Genomic DNA, 13,554 nt, shown 5'->3' with positions numbered 1-13,554 from the left:
TTGTGAAATTTTAAAGGAACTAAAAACTCAACCAGTTTTAGATTACATTATTCAATATCAGTCTAATTGGAAACATCATTTGGAAAGAATGAGTAATAGTAGACTCCCAAAGGCAATTTATGATTATGTACCACATGGCCAAAGATCTTTGGGTCGTCCTGCTAAGAGATAGCGTGAATATTTTATGTGAGACCGTAACAGGCCTTGTGGCCTAACACTTGCCAGGCAGAAGAAGAAGAAGATAATAATAATAATAATAATAATAATAATAATAATAATAATAATAATAATAATAATAATAAATTTTACTTTACCTGGCAGAGCTAAGGCCTTAAGGCCTTCTCTTACACTCAACCACATCTACAATTAATACAAGTGCATAAATAATAATAATAATAATAATGATAATAATAATAATAATAATTTATTTTACTTTACCTGGCAGAGTTAAGGCCTTAAGGCCTTCTCTTACAATTAACCAGATCTACAATTAATACAAGAGCATAAATAATAATAATAATAATAATAATAATAATAATAATAATAATAATAATAATAATAATAATAATAATAATAATAATTTATTTTACTTTACCTGGCAGAGTTAAGGCCTTCTCTTACACTCAACCATATCTACAATTAATACAAGTGCATAAATAATAATAATAACTTAATAATAATAATAATAATAATAATTATTATTATTATTATTATTATTATTATTATTATTATTATTATTATTAGTACAACAGCATAGTCTGCTGTTAATTCTTACGTAATTGCAATGCAGTTTCGGGGTACGTTAGCAAAAAGGAGGTAGAACAAGAAAGTCAAGGAATATTATGGACAGTAAAAAATCGATCACACGGGAATGGACATTTAAGAGTTGTTATTCATTATAAAAGCGAATCTGATACAACATTAATACAAATTAATTTTATTTCCTAGAATGTATATATGTAAAGAAAATACAGTAATAAATGAATTAATATATACCAATAAATTACTGTATAAGTATATATATATATATATATATATATATATATATATATATATATATATATATATATATGTATGTATGTGTGTGTGTGTGAGTGAAGTTATGAATGAACGAATGAACAAATTAATGAATTATAGAATAAATGAAAAAATAAATCAGTAAAGAAATAAATAAATAAATAAATAAATAATAAAAAACAAAAATAAACCAATATTTCCTTACTCTCTCCAGCAATGTCCTTAACATTTGTGCCGTTTTCAAGGCGTTGAATAATACTTACTTTGTCAGAAATACTCAGACTTGAAAGTGTTTGTGACATGATGTCTTACTGTTTTGCGGGGGCTTGGATTCTCGTCATAACAACAGACCGCGTTGTACTGTTTTCTGTTTTCTGTAGACTCAAACGCATTCTACTAAATCGACGGAGCAGTGTATTAGATCGGTTTGCCTGTGTGCCATCTATCCATGAATTTGATTCTTTTTCTCTCTACCTATTTTTCTCCCGAATAGTCTTTATGTCCGTATAGAGACGTCAGTGAATGTCTGAATGTGAATCCTAATTCCGTTTATTGTCCTAGATCTATGATTACGGAAGGCAATATCTGTCAACTGTTTAAAAGAAATTGGTCATAATAGGTCGATTTTGAGCAAGTCGCTTACAGACTTACAGGATTATTATTATCATATGGAGTAGACCAGTGGTTGCCAAACACCACAAAATTGTGACGTAATAGAAATGCAACCCGCACACCACTATCGCAGGGAGAGGGAGTGGAGTGGGTATCTCCTCAGGTAATGCAGTGAATAACAGTGCAGACACGGACTGTGACCAAAAAACAAAAGCAATATAATATTCTTCTACTTATTAACTATACACACTTTTTTTCCATGTAATTTTTTTTTATTCTCTTATTCATTATTTTTGTATTATTAATAAAATAAAATACATTTATTTTCTTATTTACCATAAATTAGAAAAACGTACCAGGCTGTCACGAAGTTGTAAATTACACTACATATTAAAAAAAAACGTGGAAGTATTTTACTCCGATTAAGACATAGAAGCCGATACTTTTTATTGTTTATTTATTAATGAAATATTCAAATTACACTACATACGTCGAAAAAACGTGGAAGTATTTTACACCGATTAAGACATAGAAACCAATATTTTTTATTGTTCGTTTATTATTCAAGTTACAGGTAAGGGCGTGGTAGTCTTCATAACAAGAAGAATAATGACAGCGTACATTTTTCTTTTATACTTCATTTAAAATTTTACAACAAATTAAGTATCTCATATTTTTGCCATCTGCACAAAATAAATACTTTTTCTCCCATGCTCCTTAAAATTAAGTTTTTACTTATGATCTGTTTTCGAAATGGCATCGAAACATATTATCCTACACACTTGTAACATTACATGCGTACGTCCGCTGTTGATAAATGTCTTTGTGCGAGATCGTACGTATTTGCTTGTTTTCCGCACAGAACCAATACGCGGTAAGTGTGAAATACCACATTCAGTATTCCCAACGTAACACACATAACAATTTCCCTCTTCTTACCGCTTAAGCGCGACATTCATTTTACTGCTTTAGGCTTTTAACATATTATTTTTAGAGACGTTTAACATAGTAATAATTATAAATTGGAAACTTACCACTGCAATTTCACCTAAATTGCAATGTTAATTATTGTTTTTAAATATTTGCAAAAATTAAGTAAAGTCTACTACTCCACGAAACTTATTGCATTCCTGATACAAGTAACATTAAGGAAGCCGCGAAAAAATCAACAAGATTCCAGATGCGGATGTTATTACTGCAATATGTTATATAAATAATATTGTTAAAATATTAAAATGAAAAATAAATCATTACATAACCTTACCGTTTGTTTTAAGTTCGCATTTATAGACTGGGGGGGGAAAAAAGACAGACGTATATCACGGCCTGCTGGAGTATAGTAAACACAGAAAACATTTTACAGCAACAATGTTGAAGAAAGATATTTTGGTGTTCCGAAGTTGGCGTCATTAAACAGAAACCAACATGGAGATTTCATTGCAACTAATTAGAAATTCGTCTTTCAGGTATGTAATAAACGATCTTCGCACAAAATAATGTACGATACACGAGCGGTATGTTTGTTTTCATGTTCTCGGAAATTAAAAAAGCTCAACTACGTTTCGCTTTTTCAATCTTTTCCTCGAACATGAAAACGTCAACATACCGCTCTTGTAACGTATGTTACTATTACTTATATCGAAGTGAAGGCTGTAAACAGAGGGTGGGGATATGATGCCATGGTTACGCTTGAGTGGAGGCAGGGGCATGTGTCGCGACACAGCTTTTGGCGATCACTTGAGTAGAGTATAGGTTGGAAGACCACGTACCACAGAAAATTAATTGATGTGTTTGGTTTTTCTGCAGAAGACCTGCAAGTGCAGTTGGAAGAAGACGAGAAAGGGTACGAGGCTCTGGTGGTGCCGTCGGGAGGTCCGGGTGACGTGGACGGTGGCGCGGCAGCGGCCTCGGACGGCAGAGAAACCTGGGGGCGCGGGGCCGATTTCCTGCTCTCCATAATCGGCTTCGCTGTCGACCTCGCAAACGTGTGGCGCTTCCCCTACCTCTGCTACCGGAACGGCGGAGGTCAGTCCTCCCTTTACTTACAGCTAATTCGAGTACGGTTAATGAATAATGTAGACGCTATGATCTTGATTGAAACAAGTAGGCTAACGGCCACGTGCATCAACGTTGGTTAGTGTGACCACCGGTTAACATAGCCACCATAGCATGGTTACGCATTTTTACGGTGCATCGACCTCGGTTAGGACTTCAAACAGGAAGTTAACCAAAGTAATCTCTAGGCTACGTATTCCAGCTACCTATAAACTGGAATGATGTTAATAAGTATTTAATGAATTTCAATCTTAAGGCATATAAACTTGCAAATGTTTATTTGCTATTTAATAACAATATATGAACGTTTTCGCCGTTTAGGGCATCTTCAGATATAAAGTCAATGACCTCTAAGTGAAACAATTACAAAACACACAACATCAACTACGAAAACCATCTTGAACTTACGACAATTCTCAGCCATGATAACTCTAAATATTTTATTATCTTCATTATAAAATTTAAATTTTAACATTGACTAATTTAATCACTGTATATCAATTGTAATGTAGTCATCAACGTCAAACAACATTCATTCAAATGCCAACGGCCTCTCTAAGCGAAATAATTACAAAACACAAGAACATCAACTACGCATACTATCTTGTAACTTACGACAACTTTCAGCCATGATTATTTTAAATATTTTATTATCATCATTGTAAATTTTAAAATTAACATCATTGACAAATTTTAAACATTATATATTAATTGTAACATGAGCTATATGTATAAAATAAAATACTCGTCCAGTCTAAGTTCAAATTCAAAGATTATCTCAATATTCATCCTGTATCATGATATATCTACATAAAGCTCATAAATTTCATGTATCACATATATTGTTCTCCATTTTCCTTGTTATTTGCATAATATGTTATTATAGGTCCAGATAATATGTTTTGTTATATCTGAAGATGCCCTAAACGGCGAAAACGTTCATATATTGTTATTAAATAGCAAATAAACATTTGCAAGTTTATATGCCTTGAGATTGAAATTCATTAAATACTTATTAATAATTTACCAGGCATATTGATATATTAAAATGAATTGTAAATTGGAATGATGTTGCCTGATTCATCGAAGTATACTGACGTCACAGCGCAGGTATAGGTAATTATTTATTTATTTATTTATTTATTTATTTATTTATTTATTTATTTATTTATTTATTTATTTATTTATTTATTTATTCTGGTGTAGTTAAGGCCATCAGGCCTTCTCTTCTACAACACCAGGAATACAAATACAATAACAGAAATAAAAAGGAAAAAAAACACTATAAACGAAGTAAAGTCACACAAAAATATACACAGGTTGCAGTCACACAAACTTTAAATGAGTGATTAAGTATAATTAATTTATATCCTAATTAACTAACATAAACAAGAAACTTGCGATTTTAATCTGGAGTAAAAAAACACAAATCAACACTTTTAGCAATATCTAAAAAGCATTAAACAAGACAAAATTTTCCAATTTAATTTTGAATTGTGATAAAGTCCGGCAGTCCCTGACATCATTAGGTAGCGAATTCCAGAGACGAGGTATTTCTACAGTATAGGAGGATGAGTATAGAGACGTTCTATGATGAGGGATAGAAAGAAGTGCTTGATATCGGTTTCGAAGAGTTGTAAGAAATTGAAAGCGCGATAAGAGATAATTCGGAGTAGAAGTATGCATGATCCTAAATAGAAGAGACAGTGAATGTATTGTTCTTCGTTCCTTCAGACGCACCCATGAAAGTAACTGGAGGGAAGGTGTTATATGGTCAAATTTACGAGTATTGCAGATGAATCGTATGCACACATTATGAACACGTTGTAGTCTCTCAGCTAAGAGTGAACTTACATTAGTTAGTAAGGAATCGCAATAGTCAAAATGGGGCATTACATGTATACAGGTATGGTAGTATACAAAATAGTTAAGCATCCTCTGCCCTCTTCCTCTAGAAAGTCAAAACCGGGACGCAGTCATAGCGAGCAGTCTTATCGATCACTGCTCTTACTAATCATATTATTTAAATAACTACACCTTTGTGGCTGATTGAAGATTCATTGCAGAGGTAAAATGCCTTAGGTAAGACGCTCAAGCGTGTAATATTGCAGGGCATAATTAAGGATATTTGAACCGTCAGTATAGACAACATTACATATAAATTGTGTAAAATAAACGCAAACGTAACAAAAACAGTGCAATGAAAGACAGTGCAATACCAAAAGGCACAGAAAATGTGTTGAAGGTAATTCAAAAGAACCAGTACCATCACAATCCGAAAATTATGAAGATATTAACTCTACGTTTAGCATGAATTTGTGTAGCCTATCATGATGTTCAGACATCCAAATTAATAAATTAAATAATCTACATTTTAGGAAATTTCTAGAAAAGTACATAGAAAATTAGTGGGTTTTCAGGGATGGGTGACATATGCATTATAATAATGAAAAACAAAAAAAAAATATATATATCAGACAATAGGAATATCTTGTACTACATCATGCACCGATACCGTCATATCCTATTGAAAGAATTTCTTGCAATATAAAATCATTTCCGCAAATGTTCAAGTTCCGTAACTTACGAATGCACGTTATTATTCACTGCAAAGATCACGACGAAAATTAGCATCATGTCTTAAGCATGTGTTACTAGTACAGCTTCAAAATTCCGGGAGTTGACTGTACTCCACGAACAAGCAGCGACGACCTGTTTGTTTATATCCTTATCCGTTGCATTACCTGTGTTTGGCGTACTATATACCCAATGTGTCTTTAACTTCAGTCTTTAGGTAGTTGGAATACGGAGCCTAGTCATCTCTAACCAGTCATATTCGAGCTGTTAAAGAGACAACCAGTGATTAGCAGGTCGACTAAATAAAATAGCAGCTAGATCTACAGCCGATTATTTCGAAGACGATTAGTACTGTCAGAAGGGATTTCGTTTATCAAAATCTACCGTGTAATTTCTGCCGCAACAAATGTATAACTTGGAATAACCCACAAACAGTCCTATTTCTTCCATGAATCGGCTGTTTACATTATGATTCTATGCATTATATTTAGAATTTTATGGATGGATTTTAGGATATTACATACTTTCCTGGTATAATTAGGGCCCTGGATTGTAACACACTCCTACTAATCTTCATCCGTTTCCTTCTATGGATATTCCATCTTTCCTTTTAATATAACAAATTAAAGATTCCCCATATTTAAATCTAGTAATGAAATCTTTCAAAATTCAGACTCTCATTGGGATATAATAATTTTCGTTTTTAATTTTACATTTTGTACGATTCTAACCTAATTGTACTGGAAAACAGAGAAATTCAACCCGTAAACATAACAGCGCCCAAAAACAGATAAATACAAAATAGAATATACAGTATAATACCACAAAATATTGTACTGATTTACTTTCTTTTTAGATTTTGTACAAAGTTTTTAAAAGTTGTTCTATTCACATTCCAACGACCAGTTTCCAATTTATAAATAAATTGTTCAATATTCCTTTAATCTGTGATCATTAATTAAATTATAGGCTGCTTCTAGGCTTGATGTATTAATAATCATGCATAATTTATGAACTTACGAAGGACTTGTAAATATAGAGGAGGGAGGGGATAAAGATTTATGTGGTTCGTATCTCGAAAAAAAATCACAAAAATATTTCAAGTGGAAAATATTTCACTCTTTTTAATTAATTTGAACTCACTGTCGTCTCCCAATCTCTTATTTCGTCTTGCTTTCAATCAATTAATTCTGTTCATTACTTGCTTCTTTCATTGAAGTAGACAGAGCCAAAGTTTTTGAACTGGACAGCAACTTTCTCTTTCAGTCAATAGCGGTTTTAAAAATTTAACAAACACTAACTTGAGTATATGCCAAAAGGAGAATTGATTTTCTTTTGTTCTACTAAGCCTCGTCTTGCCTTCAGCTTATTTCGTTTTACTGGAATTAATACGAGTAAAACAAGGGCTCAGTACACACGTTTTCCACAAATAAAAAAGAAAGCGCGCACTCACTTCATTATCTCACTTTGTTTTTTTTTTAATTGGGTTATTTTACGACGCTGTATCAACATCTAGGTTATTTAGCGTCTGAATGAAATGAAGGTGATAATGCCGGTGAAATGAGTCCGAGGTCCAGCACCGAAAGTTACCCAGCATTTGCTCCTGTTGGGTTGAGGGAAAACCCCGGAAAAAACCTCAACCAGGTAACTTTCCCCGACCGGGATTCGAACCCGGGCCACCTGGTTTCGCGGCCAGACGCGCTGACCGTTACTCCACAGGTGTGGACTCTCACTTTGTTAAATAAGATGAGATTCATATGTAAGATTTTCAGAGAGTGAATATAATCATGATGGGATTAAATCTTACAATTAAAAGAAAATGACATTTAAATATTATTCACTGTACTCGCACCACAACTTCTTAAAAATTAGTCACCTTGTTTCAATGCCTGTCCTGCAAATCTCGGAGAGAGGCGGCAACTTCCTGGAATTTGGCTAAGATAAAGGAAAAGAACGTGCAAAAAAATGAAGGTTTTAAGGGAAAACTATAGATTTTAATGAGGGTTTACAATGTGTTTCAATCAGGGGTGGACCATGTCAGTGCCTTCATTCTCCGTCTCCTCCTCCTTCCGCGCTTCACTTTTGTTCCCAGATCTTCCAGATGAGATAGTGTGAATGACAAAACAAATTGTGGGCATTGTTGCAATCTTTGTGTTAAAAATACTGTCCCGAACCATGTTGAGGACACAACGTCCTGTCCAGGACATGGTGAAAGTTTCCCCCCTTTCTAAACATAAATTCTGAAGACACCCTCGTACCGACAAAAGAAAAGTAGCGGTCGAAGTCCTCACTTAAACTAAGCTGCTGTCAAGCATTTTATATTACTTCCGTTGTGTGAAGTAAAGCCTTCAGTGGAATGAGGGATGGACTTTAGAGTCTGTTCCAAACTATAAAACTCAAACTTCACTGTTATTTACTTATTCAGTAGGTAATTACTACGGACCTATTTGGTTAGAAAATGATTTAACTGATCTATCGGTAAAGAGGAAAATAAAATGCATTCCAAATGATTTGAAAGTTCTTCGAGGTATTAAAAATGACCAAAAAATGCAGAAAAAAAAGACCTATTATTTCAAAAACTAAAAAAAAAATGCAAAAAATGCAAAATAAGAAATTACTTTTTTTTACGTTGATATTAACATAAGAAGGATTTCTATATTAATAGGCATCGTTCTAATGTGATAAACAAGAAGAGGACTTTTCATCAACATCCGTCCCCTAGTCATGATCTTTACCAATCATTCTATATAACCCTTTGCTGACTAATGAATTCGCCTACTATGTTCTAATTCAGAAAAAGAATTGGACGGAGTTAAGCAATAATAGACCAACCGACAATTTGAAAAAAAAAAGAGATATCTGCACAAATCTGTTGATGGCAGGCTAATTTAACTCCGAAAAAAATCAAGACTGCGGTATCTGAATTTTGCTGCTATTTATAAGTAAAAATCCGTTTATTGCATAAAATTCATTTATTTATTTTGCTTTGAAATATTAATTCAACTGCTGGTCCCTTTATCAAAAATCGGTGATTCCATAACCGTGTTATTTCCTTAATCGTTCGTAAAACAATTGCTCGTTTAAGTTGCGCGTGTGAAAGTTTTAATTGAAACCACTGTTAAGCGAGCGTTTATGATGCTGAGAAATTACCACTGGGCGGCGATGTCTTGAAAGGTTGTAAGAATGTGAACTAAAACTTAATTTCTTACAATTGGTAGCCGCAATATAGAAATATGTTGTTTCTTACCTTTCAACAGGAGCGTTTCTGATCCCCTACACGCTGATGATGGTATTCGGTGCGGTCCCCCTTTTCTACATGGAACTTATCCTCGGCCAGTACAACAGACAGGGACCCATCAGCGTCTGGAGGGTCTGTCCATTATTTAAAGGTACGTATTCTCTCTTCTTGGAGTGCTAAGAAATTTTACAGCAAATTATCATCCACCTGAAAAATGTAATGGAAAAATAACCTCATTAAAATGTAAGCGTCGGATATACTGTAATTATTTAAGGCTCTGAAAGGATATTAACAGTAAGTCTATACAGAATAAAAAATGAAATATATAATGTTAAAGATGTAATAGACAAAACAATATAACACTAAGAAGGATCGGAGAGTAACGCACAAAAATTTTTGTACGAAATATTATTTTGGACCGAACGTCCAAAGTTGGTAGATAGTTTGAATCTTACGCTGCAGACGGCAATGGATCGGTCAAGTGTCGCCTTGGCGGAACGAACGGTAACTACTGAGTAAATATAGCTTGTTTGTTAACATAGTCTACGTGTGAAGAGCAGCTTAAACATTTACAAATTTGCGTCGGCCCTTCGAGAAAAACGCCCTAACAGAGACGCTGTAAACGTAAGACCTCTTCACGACAATGCTCGTCATCAGGTTGCGGTTCTGTTCATGGAAAAATTGAGAAATTTGATAGGAGGTGCTCAGTCACTCACCCTACAGTTCAGATCTGGCACTGTCGGACTTTCACCTTTTCGGACCAATGAAGAGATTCCTAGCAAACCAAAGCTTCTGTTCGGATGAAGAAGTGAAATCGGTCGTGCGCAGGTGGTTATATAAGTGAGGGGAGACTGTTGTACCTTTAAAAACTTTTTACATTTTTTTTTTAATTTTGAGAAATGAAATTTTTAAATGAAAAAATGCTTGCAATAATTACTTAGGGTTTCTTTACAACTTCCTGTATGTATTTTCTTTTTTACACATCTATTAAGGATGGAAAAAATAAAAGAAAGTGATATGTAATGTGTTCAAAGGTACAACAGATTCATTTACCTTGGAACATACCCTCTTGTAAGTTGGAATACAGGGAATATAAGTGGGAATATAGTTGTAAGAACTGGCATTCATATTTAAAATGTATTTGCCATCATAAACCAGAGCAGGCTTTTGTGATTTAGATTTTATTTCTTGGAGGAGCAATAACTGCTTCAACAGCTTTGTTCAAGACATCCGGATCAATTGGGGACTCCAGACTTACTTCGTGGCATGATATTAAAATAAAACAAAAACAAAAACCGATAGTATCCTGTACTCGGGAACATGTTCCATGGTACAAGATTTTTGTGTTCAAAGATATAAGAGGGTGCACGTTTAAACAAATATGGCTCCGAAAATTAGAGATTCGAATAAATCATGGAAATTAAAATATGTTATTACTCATCAGATGATGATAACACATCGTACTTGAAAGTTATTAACGAATACAATCTGATTTTGTGTTAGAAAATGTATATCAATAAACGAAATATTTACTTTTGGTACTAAAAAAACTTCTTTTGTCCACGGAACTCACACTTTGCAGTAAATCAAACTGAAACTACGATCAGAATTACTTAGCGGCTTTCTCTACAATATACTTCAGTTTGAGTTTCTAGGTAGCAGCAAAAATTAAAAAACAAAAAATGTTCAAAGGTACACTACGCTGAAGGTACAACAATTTCCCCTACACTCTGAAACGGAGTTCTATGAACAAGGTATAACTCAAATTTGTGTCACGATGAAAGAAATATGTCGAGAGACTTAGTTCATATGTCGAAAAACTGGTAAAATTTGTAGCTTTTTTTCATTATTTCTTTTTTCTTACCCATTAAATACTTTGTAAAATAAATATTGTGTGTTACTTTCGGATCCTCTCTCGTATAAATTTAAACGAAAAGTATACGTATGTAGCCTATAATAGGCCTACACTCAAGTACAGGTGTAATTTCAAATAAACATTAAAGTATAAAGACCACAGAAAGAGAAAGGTAAGAAGAGATATAGGAAAGGAAGGGGATCTGAATACCGTGAGTACATCATAAACATAGAAAACACAGTACACAAAATTTTAAAAGGACTACAGGTAGAGGAAAGAATGTGTTTATGGAATAGGGATTTTAGACATTTCAGTAGCACATCGGCTTAAACGGGCTTGGGACAGTCTACGGCGGAGTTGCGTGCTAACTGTAGCTTTCGAAGTAGCGAGATTCGGGCACTAACTGTGTCTTTAATTGTGCTGGCTACAGGCGTCGGCTTCTGCGCCGTGCTGGTCGCGTTCTACGTGTCCTTCTACTACAACGTGATCATCTGCTGGGCCCTGTACTTCCTGGTGGCTAGCGCCACGCCCGAGCTGCCCTGGCTCCATTGCAACAACACGTGGAACACGATCTGGTGCCTGGAGAGCGCCTCGGGCGACGTCGTTACCTCCAACACAAGCGCCAACACCTCCGTCGACACCCCCAGCCCCAGTGAGGGCAGCGTCGCTGCGGGCGGCGACGCGGGGAAGACTCCTCATTTCTCGCCGGCCTCAGAGTACTTCCAGTGAGTATACTTCATAACAATTATTATAATATGAGGGTGGTTAAATAACTAATGCACATCATTTTTTCTCGACTGCCTATCATTGGAACATAACGAAATTTTAAAGCTTCCTGTATTTCGTCATACAGTTTCGGCGTTTTTCGTTAGATGGCTGTAATGTAGTTTAGTTTTAAAATGGCGACTGCACGTGAAACACGTACAAAGCAGAGAGCTGTGATTGAATTTCTCTTTGAGGAGCAGAAAACCATTACACACATTCACAGACGCTTACATGTCTATGGGGATCAAGTAGTGGATAGGAGTGCTGTCAGTCGTTGGGTTAACAGAGTGTCAGCGACAGAACAAGGAAAAACGATACTCTCAGATTTTCGCAGAACTGCACGCATTATATTCATCTGACATAATTAGGAACTTTTTGAAAGACATGTTGGTTCAGAAAAGTGTGAATACAATTAATAATTATATATAATAATAAGTTTTCAGTCAAATACACTTTTCAATTTGTGAGGTCAGATAATCTGTTACATCACGATATTTAGTACGAAGTCACTAATATTTTCGACTTTAAAAGGTCATCTTCAGGTGCATGAGATGCAAACAATATTTAAAAAATAGGTGATAAGTTGATCTAGCAATTAATAACATGGTAAATAATGCACGTACTGGCATTTACAATTATATGAATTTCGTGCCCCTTGAGGTAAACTGTACATGGTAAAGCTGAACACTGATGCTAGATTTTCGTGTGTATATAAGACAAGGAGAAAACACAACATGATATTAACCTTATACAATTAAGACTAAGTATTCTCATTAGATCATATCATTAAAATTAAATTATACAGTTTGATATTAACTATGTTAAAATGTTAAATATAATGTATAAATTTAAAACAGATGGAGAAGCTGTGATGCAAATGCCGTTGGTGGGAGAGCACGTCGTGGTGAATGCCATAGTTGTCTGAAAATATTTTAGTTAATAGGTTATGAGAGCTGATATCAGCGTTTCTTGAAGGTTTATTATATTTGTACTTACATAGCTGTTCAGTTGTTTGCATCCAGACAAGGGGGCGTGTTTCACCCGACGTTACATGTTTTAGACTGAGTGATGATGTATGGACAGATACGATCTAATGAGAATTCTTAGCCTTTAATTGTATAAGGTTAATATCATGCCGTGCCTTCTCCTTGTCTTATATACACACGAAAATCTAGCATCAGTGTTCAGCTTTACCATGTACAGTTACCTCAAGAGGCACGAAATTTATATAATTGTAAATGCCAGTACGTGCATTATTTACCATGTTATTAATTGCTAGATCAACTTATCACCTATTTTTAAATATTGTTTGCATCTCATGCACCTGAAGATGACTTTTTAAAGTCGAAAATATTAGTGACTTCGTACTAAATATTGTGATGTAACAGATTATCTGACCTCACAAATTGAAAAGTGTATTTGACTGAAAATTTAT

At 34.4% G+C, this 13,554-nt stretch overlaps 1 protein-coding gene across 3 annotated transcripts in view; it reads left to right on the top strand.

Moving 5' to 3' along the window:
• LOC138695811 (sodium-dependent noradrenaline transporter-like) overlaps positions 1-13,554 on the top strand; it is a 522,121-nt gene that overhangs the window by 395,981 nt on the left and 112,586 nt on the right. For all 3 annotated transcript variants that reach the window (XM_069820044.1, XM_069820045.1, XM_069820043.1), the window contains 3 exons: positions 3,436-3,654; positions 9,519-9,650; positions 11,785-12,079. In XM_069820044.1, coding sequence (XP_069676145.1) covers positions 3,436-3,654; positions 9,519-9,650; positions 11,785-12,079 — 646 coding nt within the window. The remainder of the gene's footprint in view (positions 1-3,435; positions 3,655-9,518; positions 9,651-11,784; positions 12,080-13,554) is intronic.

Source organism: Periplaneta americana, chromosome 3 (genome assembly GCF_040183065.1).
Source record: "Periplaneta americana isolate PAMFEO1 chromosome 3, P.americana_PAMFEO1_priV1, whole genome shotgun sequence".
NCBI lineage: Eukaryota > Metazoa > Arthropoda > Insecta > Blattodea > Blattidae > Periplaneta > Periplaneta americana.
This window is presented reverse-complemented; position numbering and strand designations above follow the sequence as displayed.